The sequence below is a fragment of the Mustela erminea genome, chromosome 8 (assembly GCF_009829155.1).
Source record: "Mustela erminea isolate mMusErm1 chromosome 8, mMusErm1.Pri, whole genome shotgun sequence".
Taxonomy (NCBI): domain Eukaryota; kingdom Metazoa; phylum Chordata; class Mammalia; order Carnivora; family Mustelidae; genus Mustela; species Mustela erminea.
The window spans coordinates 12152928-12169983 of record NC_045621.1 but is presented as its reverse complement, the minus strand read 5'-3'; the positions used below and the strand labels follow the sequence as shown (position 1 = coordinate 12169983).

Sequence of the window (17056 nt, the reverse complement as noted above, 5' to 3'; positions counted from 1 at the left end):
AGCATGAGAAGGGAGGTCAGAGGGAGAAACAGACTTCCCATGTTGCTGGGAGCCTGATGCAGGACTCGATCCCAGGACTCTGGGATCATGACCTGAGCTGAAGGCAGTCAGTCGCTTAACTAGCTGAGCCACACAGGGACCCCATACTAATATTTCTAATTAAAATTTAAGATTGCAGAGTTTGATTCTGCAACCAAAGATTCTGAAGTTTCTGAAATCTAATTGCTTTAATCTGTCATTAGATCGATTTCATAATAGCTGCACTGATATTATATATATAATTATATATATATATATATATAATGAGACTAGTAAATGAAAATTTAAGATTTTGTCATGGTTCTTTTTACCCTTAGAATATACCCTAATAAAAATACAAATTCAAATACCTTTTGTAAATTGGTATCTGTCACCAACTTGATAGTTATTTTCATTCATTTCAGTTGGTTTTCAAGTCAGCTGTCCTCTAGTGGTGTTACTCAGGTTGTTCCTTTTTTTTCATTTTTGCTGTTACAAAACATACTACCATGAAATTTTTTTAAAAAGATTTGTTTTAGAGAGGGAGAGAGAAAGAATGGGAGGAGGGGCACAGGTAGTGGCAGAGAGAATCCCAAGCAGACTTCCTGCTAAGCACGGAACCTCACAAGGGCCTTCATCCCAGAACCCTGAGATCATGACGGACCCAAAATCAACAGTCAGACGCTCACCCAACTGAGCCACCCAGGCACGCCCCCCAAATTTTGGTTTTTTTTTTTTTCAAGAGAACTTTCACTATAGTTTTCTAAAAGTGAGACTACTGGGTTGTATGATCATATATTCTTATGTAACTTTGCTGGATATTGTCAAAATCTTTTCTATAAAGTTTGTATCATTTTGCATTCCCTCCACCAATGTACCAAAGGAACCAGCTGGGTAATAAAAGGAAGAGGCTGGGATATTAGAACCCAGAATCTTGGTGACTGAGGAGAGGGTCCTGCTCAGCCACTGCTTAATACCTAGGGAGCTAGGAAAGGGCTTCTGGGAGTCAGAACTCAGATCTCCTGAAGGAGGCTCCCTGAGGAGGTAGGCCTGAGGCCTGTGAGGGGCCCAGCCCAAGTAGTGCTGGTATCTCCACGGGGGCGTAATGAGGCTGGTTCTAGGAATGCTGACCCAGCTGGTGACAAACCAGCTCCTGAGCCCCAGAAAATCACCATCGCTGAGGGGACGCTGATAGAAAAAGCACGCGAACAAGAAGGAGCACGTCCTTTGTCCCTTTTCCTGATTTTGTCTCTTCCTATCACCCCGTTGACAGACGTTTTAAAAGTCAGCTAGCAAAGAGAAAAAAATAACAAACAAACAAACAAAAATGTGATTTGTAGAGTTCCAGCAGCACACAGCAAATTGTGGAGAGGTGGGCTTGGGGGTGAGAGAGAATGGCACGTGCTAGAAGGTAGAATTTATTCCGTAAAAGTAAGAATGTTTCAGTATCAACAAATCAGGGAATACAGTTTGTTATATTAATACTTCTAAGGAGAATAATCATATCCCTTTTTGCGGACTATTAAGTTATTATGTTTCAGCTTCAGATCCACACGTCTTACCCCACTATGTTAAGGCCAGGCCTTTGCAAAAGCCCATTTTTTCCTTTGCCAGGTTCCCATTTGGTCTCTGGCAATAGGAGGAGATAGATGTAAGCTGCAAACATGGAGGAGGAAAAAGAAATTTGCTTCTTGTTCCTGTTGGCATCATCACAGAAATGGCTCACCGCCCTGGCAGGAGTAATGGACTTCAGAGCAACGGATGGTTCCAGTCTGCAGTGTTTCCACACTCAGACCCCAGTCTTGTCACTGCCCGTCAGGGAAATAGCACTAACCCGTGCATACCTTCCCTAGAGTCCTGGAACTCTTCCTGCAAGCATTTAGGTTTCAATAATTCCATCCTTTTCTCTTTGCTCCCCCTGGGCCAGAGGTACCCCCTGTAGTTACTTCCTCTATAACATTCCAGGCATCCCTTCTGCCTTTTCAGTTCTTGTTTAGTTCTGTACTATATGGCTAACATTTTATAAAATAATTGTGGTTTCTATCTCTTGGCTGGACCCTGACTCATACAATCTCTCTCTGTGCCAAAAGTCACTTGACAAAAATTCAACACTCATTCATGATTTTTTTAAAAAGCACTCAATAAAATAATTGATAGACAATACTTTAATGTGATTATAAATTATACATAACCAGCTCAAAACCCAGCATCTTACTTATTAGGGTAAAACCAGAGGCATTCCCATGAAAATCAGAACAATACAAGGATATCTATTCTTTTTACTACAATTTAACATTTTACTTAAGGTAGTAAGCAGCAGTACAATTAATTAGACAAAAGAAAGCAATGAGATGCATAAGATTTGGAAAGGGAAAAAAAAGAGGTAAAGTTAACAGTTCTCAGGACATATGTCTAGAAAATACTACAATGAATGTTCAGTATTTAAATACAGAAATCAATATTGAACATATATATGCAAATAATAATTAGAAGAGAGAATCAAAGGAAAGATCCCATTTATATTACCAAGAAAAAAATAAAATACTTAGATGTAAATTTATTAAGAAATATGTAAAAGCTCTAGGAGGGAAACCTCAATACCCCCCTAAAGTCAATGGATACGGTAATGGGGCATCAACAGACACACAGACCAATACAACAGAAAACTGAGAAATAAATTTAAGTGCACATGGAAATACAACACAAAAAAGGGTGGCATTTCAAATCAGTACTGAAAAACATGGACCTTCTCATTAATGGGGGGAGTCATTTGGAAAAAGGTCAAAATTGCATTCTTATCTATTACGGTAGAAAGAAACCCACATGAATCAGAAATTCAAATGTAAAACAAAATGAAACCATGGGTAACTGTCTTTATAATCTGGAAGGAGGAAAATTCTTTATTGTTACCAAATTCTACCAGCAATAAAAGGTTAATAAATTTGACTACATAAACTGAAAAATAATTTACATGGGAAGGGGAAAAAGAAAAATCTCATAGAATGGAGGAAGAATAGAAATAAGCAGGAGGGACAAAAATATAATACTGGAGACTGACTCTAGGAGGTCCATAGTCTCCAAGTAATAGGTGTATAGGAAAGAGAACAAAGACTGTCAGGGTGCCAAGCTCTGAATCATTGTGTAAACGATTCCTTTAATAAGGCCTCCATTCAACCGGCATTGGTATGAGTAAGTTCTGTGGGACTCTGTATTCCTACAGCAGTTCGTCAGAGTTTGGTCCCAGGACAGTCTGCCCCAGAATGATCTGAAGTGTTTGTTAAAAATACTGAGTCCGCCCTTTTATTTGTCAATTATTCTCTAAGCAAGCTTTTCCATCCAGGCAGAATAGAATTTGACTTGCCCTTGAATACAATAAGCTAAGTTCACTGATCTCAGACATTCAAAGTTTTTATTACTTTCTACTACTAGTATAGTAAGCGTTCTTTAAAATAGTTATAAAAACCAAATTTAAAAGAACCTGAAATATTAAGCCCCTCAGCCAAGTCATCAGATTACACAGAATGGAAAAAATACAGAAACTGACATCTAACAGGTAAAACAGAGAGTAGAAGAATGAAGGGAGACAGAAAACCGGCCAAGGCAGAAGGCAACTTTTAAAATCTAGGTGATCAAATATATTGGATGGTTTTAAAAATAAAACAAAACAAGATAGCTTGGTATGCAACAAGATAAACAATGCAAAAATATTTACAACACATTTTATTAGGTTAAAAGGTTAACAGCTTTTGCTTAGTTAAAGGCTGTTAGGTTGAAGAAGTTTACAAAAACAGGAATGTAAGTCATAGGATGACCAAAACGATTTTAGAAGTTTAATATTACAAAATAGCTATTTTACACACATATATGTAAACATAAGAATAGATAAATTAATACTCATGGAAAGGTAGAGTGGGGAATCCTTCATCACGCGTTTCATCTTTTGGATCCTTGTTATATCCCTGTTTTGACTTGGTATGGTTTAGGAATTTTAAGTTCACCTCATCTTCTCATCTTCCTGCAAAGTAAAAAAAAAAAACAAAAAACAGAAGATGAACAATATTAACAATTCGAAGCTGATGCTTTCACTATGAAGCATGGAGAAGAAAACTCCTGCATCATACGTCTGGAATACTCTATAGTAGGAATTATAAAATTAGGTTTAAGAAAAATTGACCAACTTAGATTTCACACATTACCTGTTTGTATGTATTTCCTTTTTACTAAGAATCTCACCATACACAGAAGAACATATGAAAATGTACAACTTAAAACAATAAATAAATGTTGACATACATACCACCCAGGTTAAGAAAATGTTACCACACCTCAGAAGCCTCCGGTGTGTCCCTGTCTAATCACATCCTGTCGTCCCCCAAGAAGTACCCACTATCCTGAACTGTATTCATCTCTTCCTGCTTGTCTTCACATTAAAGGTGTTTTTTCCAACATATTTATTCACTTCCAAGTCTCTCCTCCATTGAAACATTAAACATTCTTATTTCACATTCTGTATCGAATTCTGCTGTCCGTTGTTTCTGCTGGTCTCTCGTTCCCTTGTGTATGTAGTGTTTAGGGTGAGCTGACTGTTTATTTCCCTTGGAAAATTTGTTGAGGACGGAGACCAGGGAGCGTGCTGGAAAATATGTGCATTTGCTTCTGACGGACGACAGGGAGCACTACAAGTCATGGACTAATACTAAATCCTCAGCTTGAGGTTTTCTGTGACTTCCAGATATTGTGAATTCCAGCTGCAATGCACTAGAGTTTGATTCTGGTTACAAATTCTCAGAAGATTTTTTTCCTCCTCAGTTCAGTACTAGAGTTATTTCCTGAGGCTTAAAAAAGCTGGTGGGAAGGTTATTTTTAGTTTGCTCTCCTACTGAGAGTAGCTCAACTTTATTAAAGGTGATCTACTATTAGTTTTTTCATTTTAGCTAAACCCGAGGATATGCCTTCTGTCCCCACCCCCATAACGCTGTAAATCCAACACTTAAGTTCACCTAGTTTGGTAAATATGTTCGGGCAAAAGCCAGTCTGAGTCTACCTACCTCTCTGGGTTCCTGCTCTCCTTCAGGCTCTGATGGGAGCTTGCTTTCTTCTTGTCTAGCTAATAGATATGTTCAAGGGAGTTTTTGGTTTAGCTTTTAGCTTAGTTTTGCTTTGGCTTTTGCTTTTTAATATTTTACCTAGTAATTTCATTTTATTTTTAGTTTGATCATGCATCGGATATATCATCTTGGAAGAAGTGGAGCTGTATTTATTCTCTACATGATACATGTTTTTTAGATGACACACATACACATGGTAGCGAGTGAGGTCTCTTTCCCTCCTCTGTACTCCTCTCCAGAGCCAATGATACCATTGCCTTGGGTAACTATACAGGGTTTAATTAATTCTTTTAGAAGAGCTACCTACTCTAAATACAGCTCTAAATACAGCTGTATTTAGATAAATGCTGTAATGAAATAGTATTCTATTTTAGTGATCCGTTGGGTGTACAGATTACTTGCTAAATGGTTTAGTTGGTAAAGTTTTTAAAAGCAAGTTATCACAATGAAATTAGTAAAAATACCAAGAATGAGGACAACTCAGCTACCTTGAATTTTTTTTTTTTTAAATTTCTGGATGGAATCCAGCAGATACATCCCAGCTTCTGATAGGCCCCCAGTGCGAAGAGATCCTGAAGGACGCGACGTGCTATAGAATGATCACCTCAGGCATTGAGGATAGGGGTGGAAGAAGTTAACAAGAAGGTAATACAAATGTATTTTTTAAAGTCTTTATCTTTTAAGTCCCAAAGCACTGAATATGACAAAGGGGGCCATTTTTAATAGTAAAAGTCCTAATCTACAATGATTATATGGTAATATATATAGTAATCACTACTATTACCATAGGAGTACATAGTAATTAAGATATTTATGTACCAAATAGCAGAGCAACTACCTTTATGAAGCAAAAACTACAGGAGATGCACGGAGACAGAAAGGAACACAATAGTAAGAGATTCTGATATTCAATTATCTCAGTGCAAGACAGACAAAGTAGACAAAAAAATAAGGAGATACAAGATCTAAAGGGGGGTATAATCTTATGAATATATGTCAAACTCTATACTCTGATAAAAGAGGGTACATATTCTTCTCAAGTACTCACAGCATAGTTACAAAAGCAAATCCAATAGTACATTATAAAAAACATATACCATGACCAAGTGAGATTTATTCCAGGAATGCAAGCTTGGTTCAATATTAGAAAACCTATTATTGGGGCACCTGGGTGGCTCAGTGGCTTAAAGCCTGTGCCTTCGGCTCCGGTCAGGGTCCTGGGATGGAGCCCCACATCGGGCCCTCTGCTCAGCAGGGCGCCTGCTTCTCTTCCTCTCTCTTTGCCTGCTTCTCTGCCTACTTGTTTTCTCTGTCAAATAAATAAAATCTTCAAAAAAAAAAAAAAAGAAAAGAAAACCTATTATCATACATCATGACCCTGAGAGCAGATTCTCCCACATCTTAATAATTAGTTTTGTGAGACATTAAGTAGAGCACCTAATTCAGTGCTCTAGTCCAGATTCCTGGCCCACAGAAACAGAGAGATAAGAAATTTATAGTGAGGGGCACCTGGGTGGCTCAGTGGGTTAAAGCCTCTGCCTTCGGCTCAGGTCATGATTCTCAGGGTCCTAGGATCGAGCCCTACATCAGGCTCTCTGCTCAGTAGGGAGCCTGCTTCCCCCTCTCTCTCTGCCTGCCTCTCTGCCTACTTGTGATCTCTCTCTTTCTGACAGATAAATAATAAAAAAAATTTTTTAAAAGAAATTTATAGTGAAAAAACCCCAGCAGACACCACTGCAATCAACTAACCAGAGTTAACATTACTGAGACATACTGACAGGACAAACCCCCTAACTGATGCAATGAAAAGGACATATAATTTCTGCAGAATTCTTGCCAAAATGCTTAACTGCATTGTAATCATGAGAAAACATCAGACAAACCAAACTGAGGGACAGTCTACAAAATAACTGACCAATAGTCTTCAAAAGTGTGAAAGTCCTAACAGGAAAGGAAGGAAGAGGAACTGTCACAGGCTGGAGGCGGCTGAGGAGAAAGAGGGTGGTACCCTGGACAGCACTTGATCTCAAACAGCACAGGATGTTAATGGACATCCAGGAGGGTGTAGTTGATTGATAGTCGTGTACCGATGCTAACTTTCTAATTTTGATCATTGTACTGTGGATCAGGTGCTAAAATTAGGGAAAGCAGGGGAAGGAAACTTTGTACTATTTTTATAACTCTTTGATAAGTTTAAAATTAGTTTAAAATAAGAAAGTTTAACTTGCAACTAAAAAAAAAAAAAAGACAACTCAATTGAAAAAAGGAGAAAAGATCTCAATAGACTTTTCTTTTTTCTTTTAAAATTTTTTTTAAAGTAGGCTGCTTGCCAGCATGAAGCCCAGTGTAGGACTTGAACTCACAACCCTGAGATCATGACCTGAGTTGAGATCAACAGAATTATTATATGATCTCACTCATTTGTGGAATTTAAGAAACAAAACAGAGGATTATAGGGGAAGGGAGGGAAAAATAAAACAAGATGAAATCAGAGAGGGAGACAAACCATAAGAGACCTTTAATCACAGGAAATAAACTGAGGGTTGCTGGAGGGGTGGGGGGGATGGTGTAACTGGGTGATGGACACGAGGAGTACAAGTGATGTAATGAGCACTGGGTATATAAGACTGATGAATCACCGAACTCTACCTCCGAAATTAAACCCAAATAAAAAAAATCAAGTGGAGGAAAAAAGAGCAAGGAAACAACTTTTCTATGATTACAACTTCGGATGTACTTCATCTTAAATTGTGCTTGATACTCAATCCACAGCACTTGGAATAACTGCATGTTTAATTTTTCCCTCTGTCAAAAATGATATTGAGGTACTGTGGCCTTTTTATATAACCCAATAATTTTCTGTAATGTGAATAATTTCACCCTCTAGTTTATTTGTGTTCAGTGTAGATATTTGAGAATTCATGTTAATTATTAAGTTTAATAATATAAACAGCTAATCCATGTGGTGCATGCTACAGCTCTAGAGAAAAAAAAGAATGGGACACCTAACTGACTAAGCCACCCAGGTGACCCTGAATAGACTTTTCTTTGACGAAGATAAAGAAGTGGCCAAAAGGGACATAAAAACACACTCAGTATCATCAGTCAACACAGAAACACATATACAAATCAAAACCTTAGTACGATACGACGTTATGCCCACTACTATAGTTAGAATCATCAAAAAGCCAAATGACAAAAGTGCATTGGCAAGGAAGTGGGAGAAATCAGAACCCCCATACATCATTGGTGGTGATATAAAATGGTGCGGCAGCTTCGGAAAACAGTCTAGCAGTTCCTCAAATGATTAAACAGTTACTACATGACTCAGGAATTCCACAAGTAGGCATATATCCAAGAGAAAGAAAACATATGGAGACACATATTTCAAGACTTTCAAATGATATTTATAGCAGCATTATTCATAATAGCCAAAAGATGGAAACAACCAAATGTCTGTCAACAAGTGGATAAACAAAATGTGGTATTATCTATATGACAGAATATTATTCGGTCCTAAAAAAAAATGAAATACTGACAAATACTAGGACATAGTATGACAAGGGATAAACCCAGAAACATGCTAAGCGCAAGAAGCGAGTCAAACAGACCACATATTACACGTTTCCATTCACATGAAAAATCCAGAACAGGGAGACCTATTGAGATATGAGGTAGGTGAATGGTTGCCTAGGGCTGGGGGTAAAGAAATGTTCTAAAATTTATTGTGGTGATGGATCTATGAATATACTAAAAAAACACTGACTTGTACACTTTAAATGATGAAATGTATGGTATGTGAAATTATAGCTCTACTAAATTTTTTTTTAAAAAACTGCTTGATTCTTTTTTTCTTTTACCCTCCCTTGTATTGCTACAATGTATTAGTTATTGGTTTTTTGGGTTTTTTTTTTAAGATTTTATTTATTTATTTGACAGAGAGAGAGAGAGAGAGAGAGAGATCACAAGTAGGCAGAGAGGCAGGCAGAGAGAGGGGAAGCAGGCTCCCTGCTGAGCAGAGAGCCAGATGTGGGGCTCGATCCCGGGACCCTGAGATCATGACCTGAGCCGAAGGCAGAGGCTTAACCCTCTGAGCCACCCCGGCGCCCCTGGTTTTTTTTTTTAAGACTTTATTTTTTTAGAGCAGTTTCAGGTTTATAATAATATTGAGAGGAAGGTAGAGATTTCCCATATGCCCTGGGCACTTACCTATGCACAGCTGTCCCCACTGTTAACATTACTCATAAACATTGTATATACCTTATCAATGACAAATCTGCACTAACATATCATAATGCTAGTTGAAACCTACAGTCTATCTTAGGGTTCCCTTTTGGTGTTGTACATATTAAGGGTTTGGACAAACATATAATGATATCTGTCATTAGAGTGTCATACAGAGTATTTTCAGTGCCCTAAAAATCCTGTGCTCCACCTGTTCATCTGTCTCCCCGCCCCCCATCCCTGACAACCACTGATCTTTTTTTGACTGTCTTCATAGCTTTGCATCTTCAAGAATGTCATATAGTGGGAATTATACAGTAAGTAGCCTTCTCAGATTGACTTCTTTCACTTAGTAAAATGCATTTATGGCTCTTCCTTGTCTTCTTATGGCTTGATACCTCATTTCTTTTTAGCACTGGGTAATATTCCACTGTCTAGATATACCATAGCTTATTCTTCCATTTACCTACTGAAGGACATCTTGATTGCTTCCTAGTTTTGGCAATGTGAACAAAGCTGCCATAAATATCCATGCGCAGATTTTTGTGTGGAAATAAGTTTTCAACCCCTTTGGGTAAATACCAAGGAGTGTGATCGCAGGATCATACAGAAAGAGTAAACATTAAGTTTTCTAAGAAACCACCAAGCTGTCTTGCAGAACAGCTGTACCCTTTGCCTCTCCCACCAGCAGTCAACGAGTGCTTTTGCTCCACACCTGTTACTGTTTCAAAATACCCGTGAGAACCACCGATGCCTTTCATTTTATAAAAGAAGCAAATACAGAAACATTGCAAAGGATGAGAAAATTTAAGGATAGTTTTCTCTATCTTTTTGAAAATATGACCCCGAATGTTGATTGGGTTCCGCAAAATAGACTACTTTATTTATCCTTTTAAAAAAGTGAGATTTTCCACAAAACACATGTAAAAGGCGTTTGGATGTTTTTTGAGATAATTAAGGGAATTTGAATAGGGATTGGCTGTTAGATGACAGTAAGAAATTGCTGCTAATTCCTATAGATAATTGCTGTGATCGTTGTTATCTAGTTTGTTAAAAGTTCCTTTTTTAAAAGACATATATAGAGAAGTGTTTTGGGGATTAAATGACCTAGTTTTAGGAATTTGCTTTAAAAATACTACAACAAAAAAGGATAGAGGAAATAAATAAGGCAAAATACTGATAACAATTAAAGCTGAAGAATGGTGGATAAGTACAGGGAGTACTAGCTTCCCTTTGTTGGGCTATGTTTTATATTTTTATTAAAAGATTTATTTAGTTAGTTATTTGACATAGAGATGGAGAGAGCAGGGTAGGCACAGAGAGAAGCAAGCTCCTCACTAAGCAGGGATCCCAGGACCTGGGATCATGACCTGAGCTGAAGGTAGATGCTTAACCAATTGAGCCACGCACGTGCCCCTATTTAGAGACAGAGCGAGAGAGCGAGAGAGCGAGAGCGAGACAACATGTGCACAAATGAGGGTGGGTAGGGCAGAGAGGGAGAGAGAGAATCTCAAGCAGAGTCCCTGTCGAGCACGGAGCCCAAGTCAGAGCTTGATCTCAGAATCAAGAGGTGGGCGCTTAACTGTCACAGCCACCCACATGCCCTATGTTTGAAATTTTAAAAAATGAAAGAAAAAGACTATTATTCTATAAGGCTAAAGAATAAATAAGCTACTTGGAATTCCTCTAGGGAATAAGGTAGAACACAAATGAAAATAAGACATGGAAATAGTGATTTGTAAATCATAAGCAACAGTTTTTGTTTTTTTTTTTACAAAGTCTATTCAAAGAATAGAAGAAGACATTTCTTTGACTCTTACCCATATCAAACTGTGATTATTATATCAAAAATATATTGATATTTAAAAGTGTTCAAATACTAATTCAGACAGGAATTTCTTTTAAAATCACACTGAGATGGACTGAATATCACTGAAATACTTACCTTTTGAGATTTGGCTCCTTTAAATCGAGAGGAGTACACCTTCTTTTTCGGCTTGGTAATTCTAAGGACGGATTTTCTGACTTATTTTCAGCTTTAGCAGTGTTATTTGAAAGAAAACTGGTATTTGTCAAGTCCTGTAGTGTTCTAATACCTGCAAAGAATAATTTTCACAAATATTTATATATAAGAAAAGGGACTTCCTCATATGGAAATTGATATGGGATATTTAGTGGTTTGCAAATTACTAGCGACAAATTTTTAAACTTAGCAATAATCAAGTAATAATTTTAAATATTACACTGATAGCACTGGAATTATTTGTGAATCAGTTTTTTTCCCAGCAATGAAGGGAAAATAGACTTAAAATTTGAAACAAACTACCAAAGTAGACCATAACATTTTTATTCTGAAATCACATATAGGCTGCTAAAAATTCTCCACAGGTCAACTACTCACAGATCCATACAAATTACTACACATTCATTCAACGTTTGTATCAATTGCTTACTCCATGAAAAGTACCACGAAGAACACAGATATGCAAGATGGCTCACCAGTCTTCTATCATGAACGGTCAATCTAGATTTTTGTACTTCCTTTGTTTTTGTGTTCCTTTTACCTGGAATAGCCTTACCCATCAAAATGCTAGCGTTCTCTAACTTGAAAAGATATCTGTACCCTCATGTTCATAGCAGCATTATGGATAACAGCCAAGACATAAAAACAACTGAAGTGTCTGTTGATGGATGAATGGATAAAGTTGTGGGGGGTGCATGCATGTATGTTAATATTATTTGCGTATTACTCAGCTATAAAAAAATGAGGAAATCCTACCAACTGAGATAACATATATGGACCTTGAAGGAGATTATGCTAAGTGAAATAAGTCACGCACAGAAAAACAGATAGTGTAGGATCTCACAACAGGAATAAAAAAAAAAATCAAAACCCAAAACCAAAAACCCAAACCCAGCAAGAGATCAGACCTGTGGTTACCCAGAGGCGGCGGAGGGTGGACCGAGGGGGAAGAGAGGAAGGTAGTCAGAAGGTGTAACTTCCAGTTATAAGACAAGTAAGTACTAAGGATACAAGGTACAGCCTGATGACTATAGCCAACACTGCTGTGCGGTAGGTAAGAGGGGAGAGGGGGCGCCTGGGTGGCTCAGCTGGTTGGGCATCCGACTCTTGATTTTGGCTCAGGCTGTGATCTCAGGATTGTGAAATCAGGTTCTGCATTGGGCTCTGCACTGGGCATGGAGCCTGCTTAAGATTCCCTCTCCCTCTGCTCCTCAATCCCACCCACCCTCTCCAAAAAGAAAAAAAAGAAAGTTAAGAGTAAACCCTAAGAGTTCTAATCACAGGGAGAAAACTTTTCTTTTTTTCTTCTTTCTTTCTGTTTACTGTATCCATTTGACATGATGGATGGGAGCCGAACACACCGTGGTAACCATTTCACAGAACATGTAAAACCAACCATCATGCTGCGTGCCTTAGAGTTACACAGCAATGTCAATTATTTCTCAGTAAAATGGGAAAACATTTCTAGTATTCTATATACATATATATTCAATTGTTAGTCTCCCAGTAGAAAATTGTGATTGATATGGGAATGTCCAATGTCACAAAATTTCTAATAATGAAGGACCATCCTTAGGATCCAATGTTTAAAGGGGAAAAAAATGGGATAACTAATTTTATATATAGCGTGACTTCAGGTATAGACTTTTAAATTCCATAGAGTCAACTCTGTCTGCACATGCCAGAATGCTGACTGCAGTTCTTCTGGGTAACTGTTTTTCCTCCTATTTTTTTGATTTTCTACTTTTAATTTTCTGCAAGGAGTTCTTTTAATAACTGGTGGAAGACATAAAGTAAACATTAAAGATAGGGGCGCCTGGGTGGCTCAGTCTTTCACCATCTGCCTTCGGCTCAGATCATGATCCCAGGGTCTTGGGATCGAGGCCCGCATCGGGCTCCCTGCTCGGCAGGAAGCCTGCTTCTCCCTCTCCCATTCCCTCTGCTTGTGTTCCCTCTCTCTCTGTGTCAAATAAATAAATAAAATCTTTAAAAAAAAAAAAAAGATAAAAAATCCCACCTATCCTTTACAGCCTAAAATGCCACCCATTTCATGATGTCTTTGCAGGTTCCTCTTCTCCAAATCACTCCCCATAATCTGTTAGTACACATGTGCTTTTACATTTTACATACATCACTGTATTTCTTGTAATTTTTAGACACATGTATTCTGAGGAAAGGATTTGGTATCACTTATTTTTTAATCCTCTAAAACACCAAATCAGACAACTTTGTGGTAAAGGCCAAATCTGTTTTTTAGGTTATAAATATCCAAGACACTACTCTGTTATCTTCCAGAAATATTAAACTTTCTTTAAATTGCTTTATATTGTTTCTACAGTTCAGGCTACACAGTTAAATACTGTCCTTAGCTCCACAAAAATATCAATTACAACAGAAAATACTTAACTGGTTAAGTGAAAAAGGACAGTACTTTCAAAACTTGGTCACTTCAGCTAATGACTTACCTATTTCTGATTTTTGTGTTCTCTGGTTGAATTTCATCCCTTTCATCTTCTCCTGTTCATCAGCACTTACTTGAAAGCTCGGTGAGCTCTCCAGGGCAAAATTTTCTTTTATCATCAGATTTTTACTAGGAGAAATACTCAGAAGTACTGAATCCTTATGCATACTCTTAAAGGATGATTCTTGTATGTTAGGTGAATATACCTGAGATAAAGATTTAAATGCCCCTTTGTAAAAGTCTGGCTTCATTTTGACAAGTCTCTCATTTTCTGAATTTTTTTCCTCCACAGCTTGTCCGGATTGAACTGATATTTCTTGGTCAGTGTCAGATACCACCTGCGTTACCTTAAGGCTATCTGAAGAAGGATAGATGGTCTTCCTTTTTTTTGATTTACATGCTGTTTTGCTTACTTTTCTGCTCTTGCACTCTCCTTCTTTTACCTCTTCCACAAAAGGGGTATCTCTTTTTTCATTCAGAGTTGTAGAGCTTTCCTTCTGATTCTCCTGCAGGACTATGTACTGCCCAGGATCAGAATCTGCTTCATTAGTGACATATTTTAAACCTGATTCTAGGAAGACAGACGTGTATAACGAATCTGGTAACTCTGAAATAGATTTGTTTTTACCTTTTGCGAAAATCTTTGCCTTGCCTGATGATTCTTTCCCATGCTTTTTAACTAGTTTATAAGGATTTGAAATTTGATCATAATTTTCCTTTTCAGTACTATCAATTTCCATAGAGTATTCACTGATGACACCTTGACATTCAAGTCTTTGTTTAGATACATTTACTTGAAAAGCAAGATCTTTTGTATAGCTTTCTTGATCATGCACATCTTTATCATCACCCCCATGTATGTGGTACTTTTCAGAAATTATTTCTGTCTTCCGATTTATTTTCTGCTTAAGTTTCTTATTTATTTTTGATTCATTTTGCTGAGCAGGTTGTGTCTCAGTCACGGGCTTTTTTAAAGCCAACACATTCTGTGTCTCATAATCATTTCCATTATTGTGGGTGGAAAGATAAGCTGTTTGTAATTCACTTGTGACCTCTAAGTTTTCAGAAATGGTTTCTTTACTTGTTTGGGTTAGGGAAAAGAAGTTACTTTCTTCTGGGTCATATACACCTTTTTTTTTAAACTCATTTACTTGGTTCATTTCCACAATTATTTCTGTCTTCCGACTTACCTTCTGCCTGGGCCTCTTATTAATTTTTGATTTATTTTGCTTTGTAGGTGGCATATCAGTTACATGTTTTTTCACTCCTAAAATGTTTTGAATCTCATCATGACATAAGTTCCTAACACCTCTGATGGAAGCATCAGCTATCTGAAACTCACTTGAGTCTTCTAGGTTTTCAGGGACGATTTCTTTTTCCTTTTGGGTTAGAGAAAGTAAGTTATCTTTTTCTGGGTCTTGTACGCCTTTGTTATCATTCTCATATACTTGGTTGATTTTAGAAATGATCTCTGTCTTCCGACACACCTTTTGCCTAAGCTTCTTATCTATTTTTGATTCATTCTGACAAGCAGGTTGCATATTTTGGATATGCTTTTCTACTCCCAGAACCTTCTGAGTCTCATAATCATATAGGCTTCCACTGTCTTTGGAAGAAAGGGCAAATGTTTGGAATTCACCTGGGCCTTTTATATTTTCAGGGATCATTACTTTATCCTTCTGGGCTAGGAAGAAAGAACTACCCTTTTCTGGGAAATACATATACTTGTCATTATCTAAATGATTCACTTCAGAAATTATTTCTGTCTTCCGATTTATTTTCTGCCTAAGATTCTTAAGAACTTTTGATTCATTTTGCTGAATAGGGTACACATCAGTGATCTGCTTTTGCAAATCCAACACATTTTGGATCTCACAATCACACAGGTTTCCATCATCAATGCTGGAAAGAGCATGTTTTTGAAACTCATCTGACACTTTAAGGTTTCCAGAGATGGTTTCTTTATCCTCCTGGGTTTGGAAGGAAAAGTCACATTTTCCTGGGCCATGCACATCTTTAGCAATATTCTCATATACTTTGCTTGTTTCAGAAATTACTTCTGTCTTCCGATTTACTTTCTGTCTAAGCTTCTCATTTATTTTTGATTCATTTTGCTGGGCAGACCGCATGTCAGTGACATGCTTTTTCAAATCCGACATATTCTGGGCCTCATAATCACATAAACTTCCATTATCTCTGGTGGAAAGATCAGCTGTTTGAAATTCACTTGTGACTTCTAGGTTCTCAGAATTGGTTTCTTTATTCTTTTGGTTTGAGAATAACTTAGGAATCACAAACGTCTGTCTAGAAGCTTTACTTTTACGATAAGGTAAAGAACTCTGACCCACATCAATTTTATTCTCCTGCAGGAATTTATCTGAACTTTGGGAGAAAGAATATGCTTCCTCTTGTTCATTTGTTACATGTATTTTTTTCTTTCTCTTATTACACTCTATACTTTGTCTGTCGTCCTGATCAAAGCCATTATGAAGGGTTACTTTCTTCAGTATGTTCAAATGAGTCAACTGCTCAGTATCGAAAATGAAATTTGGATCTTCTGAATCCCCTGCGCCATTCAAGACAACTGATCTTTTTTCTGGCCCACTTTCAACCTTTTCCTCAATATTGATACCTGAACTATTTTTAAATTGTCTCTTTGATCTTTCTCTCTTTTTGTCAGAGCTTGAATCTTTCACTTTTCTGAACGTTTTGATTCCACATTCATTTGATTTTTTATTGCTTTTATTTCTAGTCCCTGTTGAAACTGTAATAATTTTGCTTCCTTCACTAGCAGTTAAATCCATGTCAGCATCATACACAGTTTTCTGCAACGGAAAGTCGTCACTGCCCTGAAATGGAGGCCTATCCTCTGCAGTAGGTTCACTTGTAGACTCAGAGGAGTCAGGAAGGCACTGCATGTTTCCTTGCATTTTAATATTCTTTGCATTGGTATGATCATTTATTCCATTATTCCAATTTAATTCTGGACTTGAAATGTGTTGTTGATCTAAGTCTGTCCCATGAGAACTGTCAACAACAGAAGGATTAGTTGATTCCTGAGATGACAGACGTTTTTTCCTTTCCGTCACGTTACTGAGAGATAGCTCCTCCTTTCTGTGACTGACTAACTGGGCATTTTCCATCTCACTCATTGGAGAACTCATGGAATTTTGGTCTGAGTGGAAATGACTTTCTATAAAATAAAGGGAAAGAAAATTCAGA

The 17056-nt window shown here is 37.4% G+C and overlaps 1 protein-coding gene across 2 annotated transcripts in view; it reads right to left on the bottom strand.

Annotated features, from left to right (window-relative positions):
* Nucleotides 1-2165: 2165 nt before the first annotated feature.
* SGO2 (shugoshin 2) overlaps nt 2166-17056 on the bottom strand; it is a 42153-nt gene continuing 27262 nt past the window's right edge. For both annotated transcript variants that reach the window (XM_032354351.1, XM_032354350.1), the window contains exons 7-9: nt 13839-17027; nt 11296-11446; nt 2166-4033 (exon numbers count right to left, since the gene is read on the bottom strand). In XM_032354351.1, the coding sequence (XP_032210242.1) occupies nt 4018-4033; nt 11296-11446; nt 13839-17027 (3356 nt within the window). In that variant the 3' untranslated portion in view covers nt 2166-4017. The remainder of the gene's footprint in view (nt 4034-11295; nt 11447-13838; nt 17028-17056) is intronic.